The following is a 24587-nucleotide window of genomic DNA, read 5'->3' on the forward strand; positions in this document are numbered from 1 at the left end:
TGTACGTCAGCTTAAGTCTACAATATCTCAAGAACGCGTTCACGTCTTTATCTCACTGTGAGACAGACTTTTCCAACAGGAAACTGAAGTTTGTAAACCACAGAGAAAATCAGTGATTTTAGCTCACAGGGACACAGGAGCCTCGTGTGGTCACTTTGTGTCACTGACGTCAATCTGAACAAAGGATTTCAAACACAGAATTTTACAAAATAAGACATTTGACCGTAGTGATGGAGGCAGCAGTGGATCGTTAAATCACTGGTTGTCTCTATGGGGTTTGGTGTGGGAGAGTGAGTGGTTTACAAAGTACAATATTTGGCTAAAGTGTTTTGGCTGACAACAAAAACCCATAAACTATCCCTTTAATGCACTAAATAAGATTCCTGCAGCTCTAATTTTCATTGTGACTGAAGTCAATATCACGTAAATGTAGTTTTGTTTTGTGAAGCACGTTGTGTGATTAAAACAATACTACCCGCTACAGGTGAACGCTTAAATGTTTTTATATATCATTTCTATCATCATAACACTGGGAATATCCTTTTTTAAGCGTCATAATTTAACATTTATGACCATTTTTTTGGTCTATTTGATCTTTGAAAATCTCACTGAGAAAACAAACCTCGGAGCAAAAACACAGAACGAGATGAATGGAGAGGAGCAGATGATAACATGGTTTTTAATTACACATGCGAGTGCATATGTGCGTGTGTGTGTGTGTGTGTGCGTGCGTGTTTTGCTTAATAGAATGAGTACTCACCTCAAGAGCCTCTTCTCTCTCCCATTCAAGCTCGGGTTCGCTCGCCCCCTCTTATCACTCTGCAGGGAGAATTTACATTTGTGAGGACGCGCACATCAAACGCAGCGTTACAAAACAGACGTGTGTGTGTGTGTGTCACAGCTTTTAGTTACTGAATACATTACGCACACTGATAATGAGCAGATGTGTCTGTAAGCAACCCTCTGCTCTGTTTTCCTTCTTGTTTAGATTCAGTGGATACGTTTCATGTCACCGTTTTACGACAAGATACAAATTCCCAAAAAACATGTGTGTGTGTTAACTGTGTGTGTTGCGGCGCCCACCTCATGTCGTGAGTGTGTGTGTGTACACTTTGTGAAAGCTCGGGAGTTTTGGAATTGTGACGTCTTCAAAAACGTCTGAATGTCCACATTTCAGTCCACCAGTTATTCAAGACACAAGCTGCGGTTAGCTGCTTTATTAGCTAAAACTACAACTATAAAATACATCTGTAGCTGATATATTAGCTAAAAACTATAACCACTATAAATTTAAAAGGGAATAAATACACCTTTAGCTAGCAGTTAGCTGATATATTAGCTAAAAGCGACAGATAAAATTGTAATAATCCACATAATCATGTAACTAATGTTTCTTATAAAAAACAAGTAAATCACGTGTTTCCTAAACTTTTCTTATTTGGGAACGCATTTTTGTAAAAGTCGGCAAACTAGCACGTAACAAGTATCATTCTTTTAAAATGTGTAAATCAGACTTGTAAGAGATATATGTTTTAAAAATAATCAACTTTATTTCACACATTTTATTTAAACATAAACATGTCAGTCTTGAAGGAAAAGATAGAAAAAACAAATATGTCCTGTCCCCTTCTGTGGATCCTGTCTCTGTGAGAACGACTTGTTTAAAGGAAGAGCAGCTCCCTCTAGTGGCTAAAGCAAGCACAACACCACTATAACTGCTGCCTGGTGTTGGTCCTCATGTCCCTGAAGCCTTTTGACAAAAACTGTCCCCATAACTCCCTCAGCTATTTGGAGTTGTGTCCTGAGACGTTATTGTGTCCTTCCTCGTCCACAGAAGCTTTTTTACTGGAACTCATTCATTTTTAGTGTCCGCCTGAGTCTGGTCTCCACATGTCTCTGCAGAACTAGTCTCTCAGTCTTTCAGGTTTAAAAGGTTCATCAGTGTGAGACCAAAGCAGAACAATGGACAGAGAAAGTATGTGGGGGGGAGGGGGTGACATTTAAAAAATACGGGGAAGTCTAGATTCCTCCGCTGTTTCTGGATTTTTTTATTCAACCTGTCCCTGCGGTCCAGTCCTGTCAGTCCTGCCGGAGGACGCCTGTCCTCTTCTCCAGCAGCCACTGGGCTGCAATCCTGCTGGCGTAGATTACGTAAGACCAGGACAAGACCACGATCGCCAGGAGGACCTGAGACAAGGAGAGGACAGAGAAAAATATATTATTTCAGTCCAAGACACAAGAAAACAAACACACACAGTAGCAGTGGTGGGTTAGCTAATATAGTAGCTAAACTACAACTACAACCATTATATACTTAAAAGAGAGTAAATACACCTGCCTGTAGCTAAAACTACAACTATAAAACACTATAAACTGAAAGGGAGTAAATACACCTGCAGCTAGCAGTTAGCTGATATGTTAGCTAAAAACTACAACCATTATATATTTAAAAGAGAGTAAATACACCTGTAGCTAAAACTACAACTATAAAACACTATAAACTGAAAGGGAGTAAATACACCTGCAGCTAGCTGATATATTTACGTCAGTGACAGGCAGAACTATAATAGTTACCATGGTAACTGGATGTCACATTAAGCAGCAGGTTTGAATGCTAGTATAGAGGCTAACTGGTGCTAGCTACCAGCTTACGACCGCTTTAACAGGTAAAAACTCAAACCAATCGGCTCGAGGATAACTGGTGTTAGCTAACTGTTAGCGGACCAATGATAACGACGCGGGGTTTAAAAAAAAAAGAAAGAAAGTACCACAGAGTAGATTCTGTCCAAAGTTCTTCTGCTCACGGTCTCCATCTTGTTTGTTTACACCGCTGCTGCTTCGTTACCGCTTCTTCTTCTTCGTGGTTTCAAAGACTGCCGCCAAAGACTGCGGCAGTCAAAGCCGTCAAAGACTACTACTGCTACTGCTGCTGCTGCTGCTGCTGCTGCTGCTGCTGCTGGTCGCCGTCTGCTGCCGTCTTTTTCGGGGTGTTGATAGCGGAATTTACGATTCCTTGAATACAGTGTATTTAGATCGTGTACTGTTTATAAACACTCTGTTTGAGACGTGACGTAACATAGACAATTTAACTGTGACTTTCAGGTGACTGTTCTCCCTCCCGGTCGTTAGGGGCAGCACTGAGTGCGCTGCCCGTACAAACATAGCAAAAACAATAACAAGAGATATCTCACTCTGCTTCACTTTCCATAAACCAAAACACAAAACAAAAAACACTACCTTTTGAAAATAGTGGATTTATTAAGATTCTTAGATCGTTTTCATTTACGATCTTTGTTTTTTGGGAGGCAGAAAAAAAAAACCAGTCCCGAGTTCCGTTTCCCATCATGCATTACGGCACACTTCTCGCCGCTGCTGTGAGTAGTAGCTGTAGCTGCAGTTCGGGACCGTTTCGCTGTGGACACAGATGTCTCCACCTGTGACCGGTGCCTGCGTGTGAACCGAGCCGAGCACAGTGAAGACGTCGCCGGCAGCGGATGCCGCTCACGGCGCGGAATTCTGCCGGGAGGAGGAGGAAGAAAACCCCGGATGAGAAGAGACCCGGGGAGTCGACTTCTTCTCAGGTACGGGTTTAGCTCATAGCATGCTAACAAGCTAACGAAGCCGCTACTGTCAGTGCATTCGTCGTTTTTGTGTCGTGGTTTAACGGAAATGTACCGTTTTTTCTTCATTATTCATCACTTGGTAGAACAATGTCGAACACATTTGACGCGCACACAGAGAACACCTGAGCCTCACCAGTGCTAACCATTAGCTTGTATCTGTTTCTTAACAATAGCTCGCTTGGCTCGAGCCAGCTACTAACGCTTACTATCATTACGTTCTGTGTTATGAATGTAGAGCAAAGGTTAAGTTTGAGCTCATTTAAGGTTTCACTGTTGAGCTTGAGGGTAAAAGTTAAAAAAAGGTAGTTTCACTTTGCAGCTTTGACGTCATGTTTTATAATCAGGAAGTAAGATTTTGTAGCGTTAAAAACTTAAAAGGCTTTGAAGGATGATGTGACTCAGATTATTTTCAGGGCTGTGTGGACTCAAACATTGGGGTTTGCCAATTTCGGATTTTCAAGTCAGATGAGTCACATGAGAAGAGGGATTGTGTCTGTTTACCTAAAACTTAGCGTTGACGTTCTCTGTTGTGGTTAAAGGTGCATGATTAAGTATATAACAAAGTCAGATGTAAACACAACAAATGGCACCTTTCTGTTCTGCAGTTCTAGCACTCCTCAACCTGTCTCATTTCTTTGCTTTTCCATTAGTGAAAGTACCTGGTACTTTCTTTTAGTTCCTGCTCTGGAGAGGTTCCACACGAGCTGAGCTGATACTAAAATGTGATGTCAACACAAGAATCAAAGCAAACAATGCTGAACTGTTGATCAGTTAAACACATCCCTGATGTGTTATTCTCAAACATTTAGCAAAGGAAATGTCTAAATTATCAATATTTAACAGAGTCGTCGCACATTTAGCGAGAACACGGCCGAACGCCGGCGATCGTGAGCCCAATCGTGACCATGTTCGGTGGTATTTCAGTTCACTGATTGTCAGATGGAGTCTGTGCTCCGGACATGCAGGAAGTACTGAACCATTCTGTGAACAAATCTTTTTTAATCCACTGATTCTAATGGTTAGGTTGCCCCCAAAACAGCTGCTTTACAAGTCACTAGTTTCTGTGTTTGGGTCGCGGATAAAACAACATCATTATCAAACTCGAGTATAGTCGAGTAGAGCTTGGACTGTATAATAGAGGGATGCCAATAGTTGTAAATGTGAAGAATCAAATCATCTTGTTACAGGGATATATGCTGCGTGGATTTCTAAAAATCGGCATCAGTTATCGGCTGTGTGAATGGAGAGACCCACATTGGTCTAACTATCGCTTTAGGTTTTCTTTCAGAGATGTTAATTTGGACGACACCATCCTGACTTCACTGTAACAATTTCTTCCCTGTGCTCAGGTGATGGCGCCGACCCGCATGAAGCTCCGCGCGCGTCGCCGTGACGGGGCAGCAGGAGGCAGTCAGCCGGCAGAGGAAGAGGAGAGGAGTCGAGAGAGCCGCAGCAGCCGGAGGAAAACCGCCAACAACGCTGCTTCCACCTCCGCTGCTGCTGCTACTGCTGCTGACACCACCTCCCCTCCCTCAACCTCCACCACCACGGCCTCAACCTCGACTCGGGCAATGGTGGCGGCAGAGGACGCGTCGCCCGACTCCAAGTGCCCCATCTGCCTGGACCGCTTCAACAACCTGGCATACCTGGACCGCTGCCTGCACCGCTTCTGCTTCCCCTGCATCCAGGAGTGGTCACATAACAAGGCGGAGTGTCCACTCTGCAAGCAGCCCTTCACCTCCATCCTGCACTCAGTCCGCGCTGAGGACGACTTCAAGGAGTACACGCTGCGGCCGCCGCCAGCCAGCAGCAGCGTGGCGGCCACCGTCGCCATGGTGGCCGCCATGGTGTCGGCCGCCAGGAACGACCCGCGCATGCTGCGACTGATGCTGAGGAGGAACAGGACAGCGGACGGAGGCGAGAGTCTCATCAGGAGGACGAGGAGGGAGCGGGGAGGACGAGGAGGCAGGGGCGCTGGGGTGTGGGAGATGTACTTTGACTCTCCGACTCTTCCTCTCACTTCTCTGTCTCCTAATCTCGCTGCTGCAGAGGACGGAGGCGAGGGGGAGGAGCTGGGGCGTCAGACAAACAGGAGGCGGCCGGATCCGGGGCGTGGGGTCATTTTTGATGGACTCACGGGCCCCAGGCCGACAAGGACGCACAACGACCGCACATATCGGCGGCTGATGACGCGCCTCGTGGCAAGACGCCGCCAGCAGCAAGAGGGCGGGGCTGTGCGGCGGCTCAGGGAGAGAGAGACGGTGGCTTTCCGCCGCGGCCTGTACCGCTGTGGAATACGGGTCCACGGTGTCGCAGGGTTCAACGACAACCAAGCACAACAGTGTGACATCTCAGCAGAGAGTTTCCGCCACAACCCCGCCCACCTTAACAAACTCCGCCCCTGGCTGCGGCGGGAGCTCACGGTGCTGTATGGCGCTCACAACTCTCTGGTCGACATCGTCCAGCGCATTATCATGGCACAGCTCTCACGCCACGGACTGGAGGACACGCCCACCATCGAAGACGAGCTGCGGCCATTCCTGCTGGCTCGCACCGACCACTTCCTGCACGAGCTGGTCAGCTTCGCTCGCTCGCCGCTGACACTGGAAAACTACGACCTGCAGGCTGTGTACGAGCCGCCCGCCGCCGCCATGGAGCTGGAGGGGATGAGCAGCCCCTCGGACAGCAGCTCTGTCATCGCTATTTCTGAGGGCGAGGAAGAGGAGGGGCCTGTGGGAGGAAGGTCAGCAGAGGGAAGGGTGGCGAGCGCTCATGATGTTGATGATGATGTCATCCAAGCAGGAAGCTGCCTCAGCCTGTCAGCATGGGATGATGAAACACCAGGCCCCTCCTACTCCACCGCTGAGCCGTCATGTTCTCTCACCCCGCTGACGCCTAACTCCGCCCATCATGACGCAGCCAATGAGGAGGGAGAGAAGGCGGAGGAGGAGTGTTTGATTGTCGGGTACAAGAAGCCGATCGCGGAACGAACCCCCGAGCTGGTGCAGCTCTCCTCCGACACCGAGGAAGACGACGTCAAGGCCAAAAAGGAGGAGTCGGCTGATAAGGCTCCACCTCTCCCCTCCACCACCTCTCCACCTCTCTCAATCCCTCCGTCTACATCCAGCGCCTTCCGGGAGGAGCAGGACGAATCGCTAAAGGAGAAGGCCGACGGGGCGGCGGCGTGTCGCTCACGTGCGCGCTCATGGTCGGCGAGTTCGGGAAGAAGTCACGAGTCCGTGAGCTCACTCAGTCCGAGCGAGCGCCCCCATGACTGGAAGCAACAAGGCGGCGACAACAGGAGGAGGAGGAAGAAGAGGAGGAGGACACAGGAGAAGAGCGGCACACTCTACAACCCGAACCGCTCCATTTATCCCGCCATGCTGTGCCGCCGCCCCCACACGCCCTCACCGTTTCACTCCAGCGTTGAGTCCGGCTCACCGCTGCCGCCCAGTCCACTGGACTCCAGCTGGGACTTCAACTGCTCCTCGCTCAGCTCCTCGCCGTCCCACACTTCCTCGCCCCTCTGCCTGTCCCCGCAGCGGTCCTCGCCACAGACGCCACCGACGCCCTCGCTCTCGCCGAGCGACGCCCACAACAGGGAGAAACCCGGCGGGAAGAGGAAGTACAAGAGCCGCCACCTGGACAGCAACGACAAGGACCCGACCTGGAGGCCAAGCGGCGGCCGTCAGCAGGAGAGGAGACGGGACAGCGAGAGCAGGAAGAGGAAGGCGAGGGCGAGAGACGGCAGGAGAAGGCGGTGGAGGAAGGAGAGCGGCGGTTACCACGGCGACAGGTGAGCTACTTCCTGTTTGTATCGGATGAATTTTAAACCTGTCACGTCACCAATTGTGATGACGTCACCGTGTCCCGTCTTGTCGTGCAGCAGCAGGAAGTGCAGAGACGACCGCAGTCCCAGCGTGGAGATTGTCTACGAGCGCAGCTGCGCCGCGGCGCCGCCTCCTTCGCGCAAACGCCGCAGGAAAGGCCATCGTAACCCGCAACACAGCAGGTGTGACACGCACACAAACGTCCGACATGAGGACATTTGTTTGTATGTTTTTAGTTTGGGGACCCAAAAAAATCTCCTGTGACCCGCACGTGGGCCCTGACCCAGTCTTTGAGAGTCACTACACTAGCAGAGCATTAAACTAATTGTATTCATATAAATATTATTACAGTTCATATTAATATGAAGTCAGTTTATCATCGTATTATTATTAATTGATATCAAAAATCTCCCACACCAAAGTCCATAGAGAAAAGTGATATAAATAAATATCACATCACAGCACATAGTACTTGTTTTTCCACTGCCGCCTCAATCAGTGGCTGCAAATGTATTATTCTGTGTTTGAAAACTTTCAGTTTGTCTTTTCTCAGTGACACCAAGTGACCACACGAGGCAGCGGTAGACCAGCAGCCCCTGTGTCTGCGTGAGCTAAGAATCACTGCTTTCCTCTGTGGGGTTTGGTGTTGGGAGGTTTCAGTGGTTTGACACTATAATACACTGTATGTTATGGCTTATCAGTTGCAGTAGGGTTTTCTCTCCACCAGATGGAGCCAAACTAAAGCCCTCTCTGGATTGTAACCACTTTTCCACTTTGCCTGATATTTTTCAAGCAGAGTTGGAACCTCTGCAGCTTGTACCTCGACAATAAAAGACATTTCTGTTTTCTTCTTTCAAGAAACGGTTAAAAAAATTCAATTACAAAGCAGTTACTTTACATACAATAAATACTTCTGCACCTAAGTAACTTGTAGGTGCAGAAAGAAATTAGAATTTTCCTCATTTGTATTTTTTGGTGAATTTGGTCAAAACGAGCAGGCACGCTCACCTGCTGTACCCTTGTCGCCCACCGGAGGGTGACATCCCACACGTCACTGTTGCTGACGGTGGGACTGAGGTTTGCTTGTGTGTCTGTTAGAATCTGTGCATTGATTTTTAAGTTTTCAAAATAAAAGTCTCAATTTTTGTTGGTTGTATATTTGAGATTACCGAACTTTATTAACACTCTGTGTCTCTCTCTCTCTCTCAGCTCTCCTGTGATCATCACGCTCGACAGCGACAGCAGCCGCGACGCCGTCAACAGCAGCAGCAGTCCACTCAGCAGCCAGCAGACCGTCGACTTCTCCGACCTCCCTCCTCTCCCGTTGGTCCATTCTGACGGCATGGGCGGGGCTTTGGATGAAGAGATCGGTGAGCTTCCCATCAACATCCTCGACCGGGGGTCTGATGGGTCGGAGGCAGAGCCGCCGGGTCGGCGAGAGGCCGTGAGTCCCATCGACGTCGGGAGCAACAGCAACAGTGATCGTGACATCGATGTCGAGAACGACGATGGCGACAAACCGTCTTCAAGTGTACACGAGCCAATCAGAGCGGCCGAACAACGAGCACCCGCTGCTCGTAATAAATGTAATCGCAGAAAATCAACGGGGAAAAAAGGGGGCGACGACTGTCCCGCAACAAATCTTCACAAAAGCGCCTCGCCCTCCGACAGCCGTCTGCTCGCTGCCATTCTTGAAGACCTGAAGGGAATTGTCGCACCCAAACGCGACCTTTCTTTGACCTTTGACTCAAGTCGCTCACCTGACTCAAGAAGAAGGCGCTCGCGAAATCCGTGCAAGGCCAATCGGACTCACTCAAAGCCGGATACCGCCAGGGATCCGGAGCTCAAACACCAGAGTCAGGACTCTGAGTTGCCAACATGTAGTAGCTCCGCCCCCTCGCTGTCTCCTCCGCAGCAGACGCGGCGCATGGACGTCCCTCCGCTCCTGAAACGTGCCAGTCCCGTTCGCTCCCACAACCGGAACACGCCGCCGCCATTAAAGCACAAAGACGCAGGAAGTCCGCAACTGTCGCCCGTCACATCGCTCTTCTCCGAAGCAGACTCTCGTGACTCAAACCTGACACTGCCCCTCATTGAATCCCGCTTGCCCCCAGGCGATGACGTCATCCCGCCGATTTCAACGCTCAAGAAACACTTTGCGGGCTCTTTGGCGCTGAGGGGAGTCTCGGGGTCTACGGGCGGCCCGGCGACTCCTGCTGACATCAGCAACCACAACCCTCCCGTTGATTACCGCTCATCTTTTGGGTCTGACGACAGTTCAGCGAGTATTGGATCTTTACTTTTACCAATCAGTTTTTATTCTCCTTCGTTACATTCCAGCTGCGACGGCTGGCCTCCACAGAGTCTTCGGTTTCCACCCGTTAACTTTCTTCCTGCGAATTCTGTTTCTCCTGTTAATTTCCACTCGATGGAGCCCGGCTGGTCCAAACCGCCTCATGCCAACTACACTTCTGTCGGTCACCGGGAAAAGACCGCCGGCCTAAGTTCCTCTCGGGTTCCTCCCGATGACTTCCATGGTGCTGGAGACGCAGCGGCAGGTAGCGGCGTTTCTAGCGATGTGTCTTCTACTCTCTTAGCTTCGACCGTTGAAGCAAGGACTCACAATTCCTCCTCACCCGTCGAGGATCTGTCCCCGAGGTCCAGATCTCCTGGTGATTTCCACTTGATGGAGCCCGGGTGGTCCAGACCGGCTCACACTGACTCTCCTTCGGTCAGTCACGGGAAAAAGACCGTCGGCCTAAGTTCCTCTCGGGTTCCTCCCGATGACTTCCATGTTGGTGCTGGAGACGCAGCCACAGGTAGCGTCGTTTCTAACAGTGTGTCTTCTACTCTCTTAGCGTTGACCGTTGAAGCCAGGACTCACAATTCCTCCTCACCCGTTGACTCCCACTCTTCCTGCAAGGGAGACAATCTGTCCCAGAGGTCGAGAAGTCCTGAACGTACCGTCCACTCTTCCAGTGCAGCTTCAGAAGGACTGACAGGTGGTAGAAGTTCTTCAACAGCCAATCACGAAGGTCACCTACCGCCCAACGCTAGCTTAAATTCTCACATTACCCCGAGTCAACGCGAGGGACGCCTCAACCACGCCGCCTTACCCTCGTCTGTGTTTGACGTGGTGACCGCGGAGGATAATTCGCAGTCGGAGCGCGTCGCCGATTCCCAACCAAAACTTCACAACCCCTTTGATGAGAAGTCTGTGTCGCAGGTTCCCGTTGATGCGCTCTCAGAACAGAATCTCGCCATGGACTCGAAAAGCTCTCACAGGGACGGACGCGTCACCAACTCTGACGCCTCCGGTGGCGCCCGATCGGACTCAGTCGCCCGTTGACGAACGTTCGCCCTGCCAGTGTTTTTAAAAAAAAAAAAAAACATTCATGATAGTCTACCACGTAGAAAAATTTAATGTTTCACTGAGAAAATGTCAGAAAAGAAGACTTGATTTGTATTTTTTTGTTTCTTATGTTGCGATTTTTAAAAACAATTAAAATAATTATTGTTTGAAACAAGTTGTTCATAGATTTCGGAGAAATTCTGGCCATTTTAGGCTCATACGAAGATATGGTAGAATTCTTTTTTTATTTCAGGGAGGGGCGGGGACAAATGTTCTAATTTAAAAGTTTTGGTGTGAAATCTGACTTTTTATTTTACTTTTAAGGTTTAGTCGCGAATTAAAACGATTAAAAAAAAAAAAATTTAAATGAATGAAATTTGACCTATGTTTCACAGCAGCTGTGAACCAGCTTTAAAGGACAATTCCTGCCTGTACTTTTCACCAGTCTCCAGGGGAACGTTAACCCCGCCCCCCGTCTGTCTGTCTGTCTGTCAACCTCAAGAAGTGCGTTAAAGACGGCGTGTGATGCTGGTCGTCATGTACATGAGAGTCTGTGAGGACGTGTCCTGAATAAAGGTTTGGTCAGAACACGAGTCAGCGTTTGTGATTCCTGCCGTAAACACCAAGTTCAAATGTCAGTCATTGCTTTTATTTTCTCTCTTTTATTAATCATGTTGAAATTATAATCGGCCATTTTGTACCCCCCCCCCCAGAACTGTGAGACGGAGGGAACCACTCGCTCCCCCCAGTGACACAAAGTGACCACACGAGGCAGCAGTGGACCAGCAGCTCCAGTGTCCCCATGAGCTAAAATCACTGATTTTCTCTATGGTGTTTGGTGTGGGAGAGCGAGCGGTTGGATTTTGCCTCCACCAGGTGGAGCCAAACTGAAGCCTTCCTCTGATTTTAACCATTCTCCTCTTCATTACCCCTCCTTATCGCCTTCACTCACCCCCCTCCCTCTCTGTCGCTCACAGGTAGAAAACTGGGAGATAATGAGTCTCGGGGGAGAATCGAGAGACGCTCTCCCATGCTAATTAAGACGATCAGGGTCCGATTAAACGGCTGTTAAACACACACACTGGTGGATCGGCGCCAAGTCCCGGCTCCGCTCAGATAAAGTGAAAAGGACAAAGCAGGAGGTCGGAAACCGTGTAAAAAAAAAACCAGCAAAAACAAATCATTTAAGCTTGAAAAAATAACAAGTCATTCAGCAAAACACATTTTTGGAAGGAGTTGATTTTGACGAGTCAGTGCAGAGGCTGAGGCCGAGGCTAACACTCTGTCCACACTGAGTTATTATTTTTACATCCGCTCTCCACAAAGCAAACACTGGTGCTTTTATTTTGAAAACTACAGGTCATGACTTAAGTGTGAAGAACAGACACTGAGACTTTAATTTTCAAAAGTGTAGGTTGTTCCAGTGTGGGTCATGTTTGTGAACAAGCAGAAACAGGGACTTCCATTTTGAAAACTTCAGGGTTGTGTTTTAGTGTGGACAAACAAAAAATTAGACTTCTATTTTGAAGCAGAAACAAACTTTTATTCTGAAAACTCATTTTTCTGGTGCAACAGAAATTGAGACTTTAATTTTGAAAACAAGGTTGTGTTTTTGTGTGGACAAACAGAAATGTTGTCTTTTATTTTGAAAACTCATGTTTTACTGCCACAACAGAAACTGAGATTTCCATTTTGAAAACTTCAGAGTTGTTTTTTTAGTGTGGACAAACAGAAATTTAGACTTTTATTCTGAAACTACAGGTCATGTTTGAGTGTGGAGAAGTAGAAACTGACTTTTTTCTGAAAACTCGTGTTACTGTCGGGACAGAAACTGAGACTTAAATTTTGAAAATATCAAGGTTGCGTTTTAGTGTGGACAAAAAGAAACATAGACTTTAATTTTGAAAATTGTCATGTTTTACCATCGCCAACAGAAATGCAGTGTTAAAATTTGAAAACTGTGAGTTGTTTCAATATGGAAAACAATGTGTTTTATTCTGAAAACTGTGTGTGTGGACTAACAGAAATGGGGGCTTTAATTTTGAAAACTACAGGTCATGTGTCAGTGCAGACAAACAGAAAGTGAGACCTTTATTTTGAAAACTTCAGGGTTGTGTTTTAGTGTGGACAAACAGAAAGTGAGACTTTTATTCTGAAAACTGGGTCACGTTTTAGTGTAGGCAAACCGAAATTTAGACTTTTATTCTGAAAACTGTCATGTTTTACTGATGCTGCCATCCCCGCCGTTCCCCCACTTCTCTCAGGCCACGCCCACATTCTAGAACACTGGTGGCAGGCCATTGTTAGCAGTGTTGCCAGGCAACACGGTGCACCGTCGTCAGGGACAACCATCCGCTCTGTCTTTCTTTCCTCTCTCGCTCTCTGATAGCAAAACCATTACTGAGATGACGAGCACACACACACACACACACACACAGCTTCCATCTTGTGGCAGAAAAAAACAATTCACACAAACACATGAAAACATATTGTTCATCTTAATGCTCACACACACACACACACTGTATTGCATGATGCAACCACCTGACATCCATATTTCTGCAGTGTGTGTGTGTGTGTGTTTTCTGTCATAAACACTGACCTTGTCAGGACCAGTCGTCCTCATGGACATCAAAAACCTGGTCCTAATGAGGCAGAACCTCATTTCTGAGGAGCTGGTTAAAGTTCAGAACTGTGGTTATAGTAAAGGTTAGTGATAGTCATTAACTGGTTATGGTTAAAAGTCTAAACGTGTGTGTGTGTGTGTGTGTGTGTCAGACTCGCGGCTCATCTTTTGAAAATGCTTTATTATAATTCAGCACATGAGGAGGTCACAGAGACAGGACACATGAGGAGGAGGACAGACACACACACAGAGGACGTCCCCCTCCTCACCTCACGCAACAAACGGGGCTCCCACAGCGTCGCAGGAGAAAGAAAACAAAGGGAAACGATAGAAATAAGGAAATAATAACATTTCCAACATGTCCGACGACACAAACTTGATGATGACGATGTCACAGGGAATCGTTGTGTTGGTAACATGATGGGGACATTTTAGGTTTGTTTTGTTTTAAAGTGAGGTATGTCGTGTTATCTCACAGTCGTCTCCAGCAGGGGGTCGTTCCAACAGGAGCTGCTGGTCTACCGCTGCTGCCTCGTGTGGTCACTTTGTGTCACGGCGGTAAATCCAAATGGCGCTTTTCAAACGTTTGAACTTAGTGATGGAGGCAGCAATGGATCAACAACTCCTGTGTTCTGTGATGTTAAAATCACTGATTTTCTCTATGGGCTTTGGTGTGGGAGAGTGAGTGGTTTAACAAAGTGACAAAAACAAACAACTTTCCACTTGGCAGACGGTGAGATAAAGTGGTGACGTCTTTATCTCTCTGCTGAGACTGGACTCAGACGTTTCCAACAGGAAAGTGAAGTTTGTAAAGCGCTCACTCTCCCACACCAAAGCCCATAGAGGAGTTGTTGATCCACTGCTGCCTCCATCACTGAGTTCAAATGTGCTAACTAGTGATTTTGGCATATGAAATATTTAATTTAGACTTAACTCTGACACAAAGTGACCACACGAGGCAGCGGCAGACCAGCAGCTCCTGTGTCCCCGCGAGCTAAAATCACTGATTTTCTCGATGGGGTTTGGTGTGGGAGAGTGAGCGCTTTACAAATTTGTCCAACAGTGCGATGAAGACGTGAGCATGTTCTTAAGATACCGTGGACTTAATCTGACGTAGATTTTGTTTGGCGAGTCTTTTGTTAAGTGTCCATATTTGCACTGAGAGCAAGCGTCAATAATATTTGAATTATCCCTTTAATGTCGTTACCAAACGCGCGTAAAAAATAGTTAAGCGACCACAGACGTCACACAGATAAAGTACGTCTGTGGATAAAGTAACAAACGGCCACTAGGGGGTGCAGCGTGAAGTCATGTTAATCAACCCAACACAACATTTTGTGTCGCGTGGTTCACGATGGCCTTCAGATGTCGTTGGACGCGTTTTGTGTGTTTTCGTTGCTCAGACGTGTTGGAAATGTCGCAGGTTTTTTTTTTTGTGTGTGTGGAATGTTCTGATCAGATTTGGTTCTCAGGGTTCAGCTTTTCAAGATACAAGAACATCGCAGCTGCTTCCGAACTCTCTCTCTCTCAGTGACACAGACTTTGGACGTCTGAAGGTTTCGCGACTGGACGTTTCAATTTGGCGCCAATGTTCGACATTTCGTAACGACGATTGACGTGCGCCCCGTCGCCGTTTACACGAGTACAAAAATACAACAAAGTGACGTTTTTCAGTTCGTACAAAACCTAACGGAAGATTGACTGCGCCCTGAGAACGTTCCAGAGAACCCCCCCGATCAGATGTTTAACTTCTCCTTGAGGCAGTGAAGTAAACACGTGAGTAAAATAAACAGAACCAAAAAACCGTCTAAACACCAGATTGCGCGAGAACCTGTGAGGAGCAGATCGGGTCTGGACACGGCTCCGTTAAAAACCAGTCAAGGTGCCTTTTGAAGTTCTTGAGGAGGAGGTAGACAAAAGAGACGGAAAACAGTGATGTGGTAGTTGTAGTCCTACTGTGGTGAACTCGTAGTCCTTTTACGTAACAGTCCTGGTTCACGTTCCTGCTGAGGTCAGTTCGTAACTCCTGCCGTCGCCACGCCGTTTCTACGACGTTAACCCGTCGTCCGCTTTTGGTGAAACTCATCGTTTTTTCTGGTGGATGAGGCCTGAATCTTCGTCATTTGATCGGACGAAGGGGAGGAGACTGTTTGACCACTCGTGGTGAGTGAAGGCTGCTCAGTGCTGCCCTCGTGTGACACAACAACCACATTTACCGTGTTTGAACAGAGTCCATTTGTGCCGCGTTTGCTGATCGTAGAGCGGTTTGTTGTTGTATTTATTTCTGTTGTCCTTGACTTTAGCTTTGTTTTCTACAGCAATTTAGCCGCCTGCTAGCTTGCTAAAAAGTAGCATATGTAGCATCTAGACGGCAGGTTTCAGGGTCAAGCCGTTTGTGTCCAACAAGCAAGCATCACAGCTAGCGAATAGCTAACAGCTAACTAGTGAGCTAACGTAGCATATTAGCATCTCAACAAACCTATTTATCTCATTTGACAGCTAGCTTCAATTTCTGCCTTCTCTGGACCTTTAAACAAAGAAACTGTAGCCTCCTGTGATGCTGAAACGTTATAGCTACAGCCTTGTCGCAATTTTAATGAGCTAGCTGTAGCTTTTTAGCATCTTTACAACCTCCATTTAGCTAGTGAGAGCTGTCTAGATTTTTTGGGGATGAAAGATCGTTCGGAATCCTTCACTCTTAACATTTAACATTAACATTTAACAAATAACTGCCGTTCTCTGCGATGCTAACGTGCAGCTAGCATTTGTAGCCAGTTAGCTGTGGTTTACTGACCCGGCGGCCAAAGTGTCCCCTCCCCCTCAGTCCACCTGCGTGTTTTGCTTGTTTGAGTTGTCTTGGGATTTGAAGTTGTCTTTAATTTAATCCACAGTTTGAAACTGTAATCCCGCTGCAGAGTTAAGTGTCCAGCGTCACCAGCGTCTTTGTGCGATTTGACTTCCTGTTCGCGACCAGTCCCAGCTGCGACGCTGTGGGTGACGGCGTCTTCAGAAGAACCAACGGAAGGCTTCGCCAGTCGGGACAGACGGAGGACGCTAAGACAAAGACAACGAGAAAAAGTAAGTAAGAAAGACAAAGTGTTTTAAAGTGAATTAAATACGTCAAAATAACAATAATAGTAATCACGTGATAATCCGAATAAGACGGACACAAAATTCTGCTTCCCTACGCCACTCTACAATTTGTTTTCAAAGTTTAATTTTTTGTTCGTCCACACTCAAACATGACCTTGCAGTTTTCAAAATAAAGGTCTTCTGTTCCTGCTTGTGCACCCTAAAAACAACCCTGCAGATTTCAAAATAAAAATTAGAGTTTCTGTTCGTCCACACTTTAACGCCACCCTACAATTTGTTTTCAAAGTTTCAGTTTCTGTTCATCCACACTAAAACACACACCACAGTTTTCAAAGTTAAAGTCTCAGCTTTGCTTAGTCCACACTAAAATGCAACCCTTCAGTTTTCAAAAGAAAAGTCTCAGTTTCTGCTTTGTCCACATTAAATACAACGCCGTAATTTTCAAACGGTTTATCCACACTAAAACACGACCCGGAGGTTTTCAAAGTAAAAGTCTCCTCTTTGCTTTGGCCACACTAAAACAAACCCACATTTTCTTTGAGGTACCTTATACAAGAGTGGTTTCACAAAAGTCTTTTTAGAGTGTTGAAAACTCGTGTCAGCCGCATGTACCACAGCGTTTTTAAGTTCTGTTTCCGTGTGGATCACGTCTTAGTTTTTCGTGGTGTAACTGCTCTGTGATTGGCCGAGAATCTCGTGACATCAGAGAGGACCAAACAGCGATGAGGCAAGAGTGTGGAACACCTGTTCACACACACACACAGGCTGTCACTTGCTGTTAGCCTCCACAGGTTCAATTAGTGTGTAATTGAGGAAGATTACGGCTGTTAATTCACTGTTGTAGTAACACACACACACACACACACTCACATAAGTGTGTGTGTATGTGTGTGTGTTAATGTCGAGGGAATAATTAGTGATAGTTCGTGAAGATTCCAACAGAAAGAACTTTGTGTGTGTGTGTGTGTGTGTGTGTGTGTGTGTGTGATATATGGACTCATCAGTGAGGTCGAACGCTGTGTCAATGAATTATTGATCACCACTAATTCTTAAAGCACGCGCACACGCGCACACACACATGCACACACACACACACACACACACACACACACACACAGTGAATCACATAAATATCCTCCCTCTCCTCTCTTTCCCCACAGCTCACTTTATCACTTTGAATCAGTGGAGACGTGTGTGTGCGTGTGTGTGTGCGTGTGTGTGTGTGTGTGTGTGTGTGTTGGCAGGCTGCCAGACCTCAGCAGGGACCAAGTACTCACTTTTCACCACCCACCATCTGTACAACACACACACACACACTCTCTCTCAGCTGGTGAGAAATGCTTTCAAGCTCATGCCTCGCTGGCAGTGATCTGGGTTAAATGAGCCAAGACACACACGCACACACACACACACGCACACACACACACACACGCGCGCACACACGCACGCGCACGCACACACAATATGGTCAAGTGTTGTTCTGCCACCCGCACATTCATTCTTTCCCTTTTTTTCCCATTCACACGCCGCCTGCACAGCCGCCAGGATCAATGTGAGGTTAAGCCGGGGATCGAACCGCCGACCTTCTCGTTAGGAGGACGACCCGCGCTGTCGACCGCCTCGCAGCTGCGGCGCTGTGATTGGTTTGCAGTGGAAACGAAACAGAAACGGATCAGTCAGTGCGTTTACGTTCATGACAAACGTCCAGTTGTAGTCGGACTGAGACGGGATTTCCTCATGTCACGCAAACACGTTAGTCTGACTAATGTCCAAGTTCATGTTTTCTCGCAGTATTCGACTGCAAACTCCGAAAAAGTCACACCAATCCCAGGACACAAATCCCATAAATACACAAAATGTCTGACTGCACACCTGGAGCTAAGGCTAGCAGTAAACAACAGCCAACAAAAGTGCGACAAAGTTAGCGGCTAATCCGACTTTTTCCACTCACTTTCGGCCCCGTCCACTCCTCCTTTGCGCAGTCTCATACACCATGAACGTAAACTTGCTAATTGGAAACCCTCCCTCTCTCAATGTGTGTGTGTGTGTGTGTGTGTTCACCCTCACCTCGAGTGCTCCCCCTCCTCCCCCCGGCTTCTTCTTCAGCTCTTCGCACTTCCTGAACTTGCAGATCTGGTGACCCGTCTTCCGGTTGCGGCAGGACGAGCAGACGCCGCAGTTGATCAGCCGCCTGCACGGCCCGCACACGCCGCACCGCTTCCGCTTCCTCTTGGCCACCGCCCCCGACGCCGCCGAGGACGACGTCGACAGGGCCACGCCCCCCGCCGTCACCACCGACGACGAGGGCGAGGCGGAGGAGGGGCACGGGGAGGAGTTGGCGTGCTGCTGGCAGTCCGTTAGCGCGCGCTGGCCGCCCGTCATTTGGAAGGCGCTACTCGCGTCTGAGATCCCTCCCCCTGCCGAACCCATTGCCATGACAATGACCCCGGGGGGTAATCCTAGCCCCCCCAGGAAGCTACTGCCCATCACCCCGCCTCCATTGCAGCTCCCGCCCTCTGATAGGGCCATCATGTCCGGGTGGGCGTGTCCCTGCTTGTTCATAATCCCACAGTCGGCGCCGCTGCTGTAACCGGGGAGAAAGTTTGCGTTGCTAGGCGCCATGGGGTGATGGTGTGCCGTTCCCTGCGTTACAGGAAGTGAGGCGCTGTGTCCGTGTTTTTCAGCTCCGCCCCCCTCGCCGCTCCCTCCACCTCTCCCTGTGGCCCCTCCTGACCCGGCACCGCCGTGGTGCATGCTGGTACTGTGGGGGTGTGAGGAGGGCACGTGACCCTGTGTCGCAGAGGGATGGTGATGGTGGTGGTGTGTCGGCGCCGCCGCCACAGGTTTGGGCCGGCTCCAGAACATGGCCGCCGGGTGGTTCATGTTCATGTTGTCGTGGCAGCCCCAAGGCGCCGTCGCCATGGTGCCCAGCCTGGCGGCAGCGGGTGGGAAGATTGGGGCGGCGGCCGCCAAACGGGCCGCCAGTTTGGCCGACTGAGGAAAGTTTGCGACGTTCATGTTCATGTTGACGTTGGTTTTGTAGAAGTTGGCGATGGACGAGCGGTAGCGGTCCATCTCTGTGGTGTAGTCCAGCATCGGAGCCAAACTCGACACCTGCAACAAAAACACCGTCAACCTCCAATATCGTCAAAATAAAGGAAGAGTTCAGGTTTTTTTTTAGTAAATTTGTTCCCTGCTGCCCAGAACCAGCCTGAGAAACACAAATATAATGATTTTAGTCACTTAATCGAGGACTAAACTAATTAAATCCAAGTCCACCTAAGTCTCTGACATCTTAAGAACATGTTTACATTACTATCTCACTGTGAGACAGATTTTCCAACAGGAAAGAGAAGTTTGTAAACCGCTCACTCTCCCACACCAAAGCCCATAGAGAAAATCAGTGATTTTAACATCACAGGACACAGGAGTTCACAGGAGTCGTTGATCCACTGCTGCCTCCATCACTGAGTTCTCATGTCATATTTTGTCAATTCTGTCCTTTGTTCAGATTTACGTCAGTGACACAAAGTCACCACACGAGGCAGCAATAGACCAGCAGCTCCAGTGTCCACCGTGAGCTAAAATCACTGATTTTCCCTATGGGGTTTGGTGTGGTTTCCAGGGGGCGCTGCTGACGTCAAACGTCAAGAGTGACGCACAACACGTCATGTGACTCAGGAGACGACTCACCTGTCCCTGTCCGCTGTAGACGTGGTGATTCGGGTGATGGTGGGAGGGGGCGGAGCTTCTCTGTAGCATCGAGGAGAGGTCGCTCTCCACGCACACGCCACTCGTCATACCCGACATGACACATGCACACACTCACACACACACACACCTGCGCACAAGGGAAGTCCGTGAGCGGTTAGTCCCATAAAGTAGAGTCCTTTACTCTGTGGACGAAAAAATAAACCACAAGTTACGATAATTCTGATGTCAAAAATTCACTAAAATTACATTACAGTCACACTTTGTATATATTCTTTAGTTAAAAATTAGACGTTGGTCACTGCCTGGAAATATGCATGGCTCCCCCTTGTGGCAAGTCAAAATAAATTACGGAATTACTGAATGTTAGTGAGCTAAACTAAATTCGAAAAAAGTTTAGGGCTAATCAAAGGCAAATTTAGATTTTTTTTGGGTAAACCCAAGCGCGCTTTCAGTCGTCAACCAGTGTACGAACTATTCACAGCTGCGCAAAAGAACCGGGCAAACTATTTGCACATTAAAGCTTTAAAAAAGACAACATTTTACTTCAAACAGAAACGTCACAAACTTTGGGGTCGATCAGAGTGACGGAGACGGCACGTCAATATTTTGTTCCGTTTTTTTCAACTAGCATTGCAAATTAAAAAAAACGACAGACCTACAAAAACGCATGTGAAGTTCAGGGTCGATCACAGCGACTGCGTCGATATTTTTCAATTTTCAACTTCTGTTTCAAATAATTAGCGCCTGTGAAAGAAAAACGCGACAAAAACAACAATGATGATTTTTAATGTTTAAGTCAAAAATTTCCTTTGACCAAATTTGACCAAAGTTGTCGGGAATTGCATGATGTCGGACACGGGCGACAACTTCAGGGTCAATCAGAGAAATTGGGAAAATGATTGTTTTTTGTTTTTAAACAAAGGACAAAAACAATTTGTCATAAACTGAAAAATAACACACACACGCTTGTTTGTTGTGCGTGTATGTGCGCGTGCATGTGTGTGTGCAGGCGAAGGAGAGAAAAAAAAACCGAGTTCGTTCACGTGGTATGTGTTTGAGAAAGGAAAGAGAAACGTGTGTGTGTGTGTGTGTGTGTGCGCTTCACAAAAGAGAAATGAGAGCGCGAGTGTGTGTATGTGTGTGTTGGCACTGAGCGCGTGCGTGCAGAGCCAGTGTGAGAATGTGTGTGAGCGCGCGCGTGCGTGCGTGTGTGTGTGTTCCCACCCCCCCTCCTCTCTCCACGCTCCCTCGAGGCGGAACTAATTACCCCGTCTGGTCAACCGGGGGCCGGCGCGAGCTCCGACAGAAGGTCACGGTGGCCACCGGCCGCGAGGGGGAAACAGGCTCTCCCACGCGACACATTAACAGCCCGTCCCCCCTCCCTCCCCCCACCAGTGACAGTGTGAGGAAGAAGGAGGAGGAGGAGGGAGGAGGAGGGGGGGTCAGTCCAAAAAAAGCCAGATCCGATAAGAACCGATAAAATACCGTGAACGCAGCATGCAGTCCAACAGAGAGGAGGAGGAGGAGGAGGAGGAGAAGATGGACGGCGCGTGGCGTGCTGCTGATGCTACTTACCGGGCCCGGGAGGAGGAGGAGAGGGAGGAGGAGGAGGAGGAGGGTGAGGGAAAAGAGGAGGAAGGAGGGAGAGAAGAGGGAGGAAGAAGGAGGAGAGGAGACCGTGTGGGAATTAGCCCGCCACGGATCATGGCTGGCGGAAGGAGACACACAGAGAGAGAGAGAGAGAGAGAGTGGGGGTGGGGGAGGGGAGGGAGGAGGAGGGGAGAGCACCGGGAGGGATTTGTCTGTCGGTACCGAGGAGGAGGGAGGAGGAGGGTGATGGATAACAGGGGAGGTGGATGGATAATCACCTGGGCTTGGAGCGAGCGTGAGGCGGGGGGAGGAGGGGGGAGAGAGAGAGAGAGAGAGAGAGAGAGAGACCCTGCAGGGGCGGGAAAAAAAGACACGAGCTCGAGGAAAGAGAGAGAGAAAAAACAGCACCATGGGAAGAAAGAAAGGAGGAGGAGGAGGAGGTGATGAATAACAGCGGAGGTTACGCGCTACGTTCACGCGACAGAGCGAGGAGAGTGTGTGTGTGTGTGTGTGTGTGTGTGTGTTGGCTCGCGCCCTCCGCTGTGTCTCCCGCTGGCGGCGGCGGCGCCTGTGGCGGCGTGCCGCGCCGCGCCGCTGTGTGCCGCGCGTGCGGTGTGATTGGCCGCGTGCCGAGGACAGAGCGAGAGACTGTGATAGAGAGACGCGTTAATAATCACCGATTAATCAATCATTTATTGAAAGAGTGGATTTATTGAAAATGTTTAATTGTATTATATTTTCCTATTTTGTATGATTAATTTTAACCGTTTATTACATTGTTTTGTTAATAACCCCACGTGACTTCACGTGACTTTAACATATACATAAAATATATGAATATATTGAATTACTTTTGTAAAATTAAACTAAATAAATTAAGTGAATATATATTTTAATTTAATGTCACATTTCAAATCTTCACTGTGTCTTACATAGAAGAAGTTTGTCTGTAGAAAATGGCGGCAGCGCAAGATGTAAATTGAAGTTTGTCACTTACGTTTTCTCTTCTCCTCCTCGTTCTTCTCAGCGATCACATCGTTTTTCAGCAGTTATGTTTTCATCCTGTCTTTCATCATCTCTTTAAAGGAACTCTTTCCCTTGATGACTTTGGTGAGGCCTGTCATGTGACCCAGGCAGACGATCCTTATATTATTATGATTTTTATTCTGTTCAAATATATGAGGTGATTAATAATTAATCAGATTACAAACAGCTCAGTTAGACAGACTTTTCCAACAGGAAACTGAAGTTTGTAAACCACTCACTCTCCCACACCAAACCCCATAGAGAAAATCACTGATTTTAGCTCACTGCGACACAGGAGCTGCTGGTCTACTGCTGCCTCGTGTGGTCATTCTGTGTCACTGAGGTAAATCTGAACAAAAGATTGTTAATGCCGAATTTTACAAAATAACTCATTTGAATTTCCTGATGGAGGCAGTAGTGGATTAACAACTCTTGTGTGCTGTGATGTAAAAATATGATGATTTTCTATATGGACTTTGGTGTTGGAGAGTGAGTGCATTACAAAGCAATAAAAACTTATTTTTTCAGTTGAACCCTCCGACTAGAAACGTGGGTATTCCCACTTGCATCTGCACCCGGAACGTACCATTATGCTAGTTTTGGTTCATAACGGTTAAAAAAAGTATTCCTTTAATCGCATCTCTGCAGGTGAGGAACGAACTCAGTGTCTTCATTACCTCCGGTCTAAAAATTATTAAATGTCGCCATCTAGTGGATAAAAGTGGAAACTACAGGTGTTTCGTTGCGGACCACCTGTCTTCAAAGAGCCGTCTCAAATGTCGCTCTGTGTCAAACGAAACCTCCGCTGCCGCGCTGCTGTTTTTAACACGTGCCGGCGCCCTGCGCCTCTCCAGACCCCAACTCCGAGCCGACCGTGTTGGAGACTTAAAGGCAGCGGGTAGGTCCGTTCATCGGCTGGCGTCACATGTTAAGTATACATCGCTGTGTCAGACAGGAGCTCCGTGAACCTGGCATCTGAGCGACCGCGGCGTGCTAACGTGTGAGCTAAAGGCAGCAACGTTATTAGCAGGTAGCCAGAAGCTAATTAATTAGCCACAGCACCGAAGTCCGTTTCTGATTAGACAATTCCACATACAGCGGGGAACCATGTTTAGTTTTAAAAACACTCACTATAGTCGACAGATCTCATCACAAACAAGCCACGGTGTCTTTATTTCCACGATGTTTATGGTGAAAACACCAAATACTAAACGAAAAAAATTGTTTCCCTTGCCCAATCTGAAACTGACTTCAGCGCCGCTGTTTTGTATTGTCGTGTTTTATGGCTAGCAGAGACGTGGCTCTACTACATACTAGCTGTGCTAGCGAAACTCGCAACGAGTAACATTTCTGTCCAAATATAACTTCAATCTATGACTATATCAAGTAAACATGGGTGGGAATAACTTTTCTGTATCCGCACGAGCTTTCGTCAGCGTTGGTGGTATAGTGGTTAGCATAGCTGCCTTCCAAGCAGTTGACCCGGGTTCGATTCCCGGCCAACGCAAATGTTTTTTTTAGCAAGTTATCCGCTATAAAAAAAACAGGCAATTGTGTTCTTTTTTTAACTATTGCTTAAAGTTCAGACCCAAATGCTCACAAAACAAGTCTTGCAGAATTCAAAAGGCACTTTTTTATTATTTGCATTTATCAAATATTCCAATGTCACAGCATCTTGGATTAGTTCACTTTTTCTCTTTGACCGGCAAATTACATCCTGCTAATCGTCTGAC

At 47.8% G+C, this 24587-nt stretch overlaps 2 protein-coding genes and 1 non-coding gene across 4 annotated transcripts; 2 read left to right on the forward strand and 1 right to left on the reverse strand.

Annotated features, from left to right (window-relative positions):
* Positions 1-3208: 3208 nt before the first annotated feature.
* LOC122766813 (E3 ubiquitin-protein ligase Topors-like) lies at positions 3209-11398 on the forward strand. The gene is made up of 4 exons (XM_044021995.1): positions 3209-3581; positions 4973-7419; positions 7510-7635; positions 8663-11398. Exons 1-4 carry the CDS (start codon positions 3495-3497, stop codon positions 10800-10802), a joined length of 4800 nt encoding a protein of 1599 aa, XP_043877930.1. The 5' UTR covers positions 3209-3494; the 3' UTR covers positions 10803-11398.
* Positions 11399-14431: 3033 nt separating this feature from the next.
* On the reverse strand, positions 14432-21741 carry LOC122765988 (CXXC-type zinc finger protein 5-like). Of its 2 annotated transcripts, XM_044020543.1 has the most exons (4): positions 21724-21741; positions 20218-20420; positions 18592-19638; positions 14432-16485 (listed from the first exon to the last, which is right to left on the reverse strand). In XM_044020543.1, the coding sequence occupies exons 2-4, from the start codon at positions 20332-20334 to the stop codon at positions 16438-16440; spliced, it is 1212 nt and encodes a 403-aa protein (XP_043876478.1). In that variant the 5' UTR covers positions 20335-20420; positions 21724-21741; the 3' UTR covers positions 14432-16437. The 2 variants fall into 2 exon arrangements, with proteins under 2 accessions (XP_043876478.1, XP_043876477.1); XM_044020542.1 differs by lacking the exon at positions 21724-21741 and having other exon boundaries at positions 20218-21160.
* Positions 21742-24289: 2548 nt separating this feature from the next.
* On the forward strand, positions 24290-24361 carry trnag-ucc. Its single transcript has one exon. It is a non-coding gene; the product is annotated as a tRNA-Gly (tRNA).
* Positions 24362-24587: the final 226 nt, after the last annotated feature.

This window comes from Solea senegalensis, linkage group LG3 (assembly GCF_019176455.1).
Source record: "Solea senegalensis isolate Sse05_10M linkage group LG3, IFAPA_SoseM_1, whole genome shotgun sequence".
NCBI lineage: Eukaryota > Metazoa > Chordata > Actinopteri > Pleuronectiformes > Soleidae > Solea > Solea senegalensis.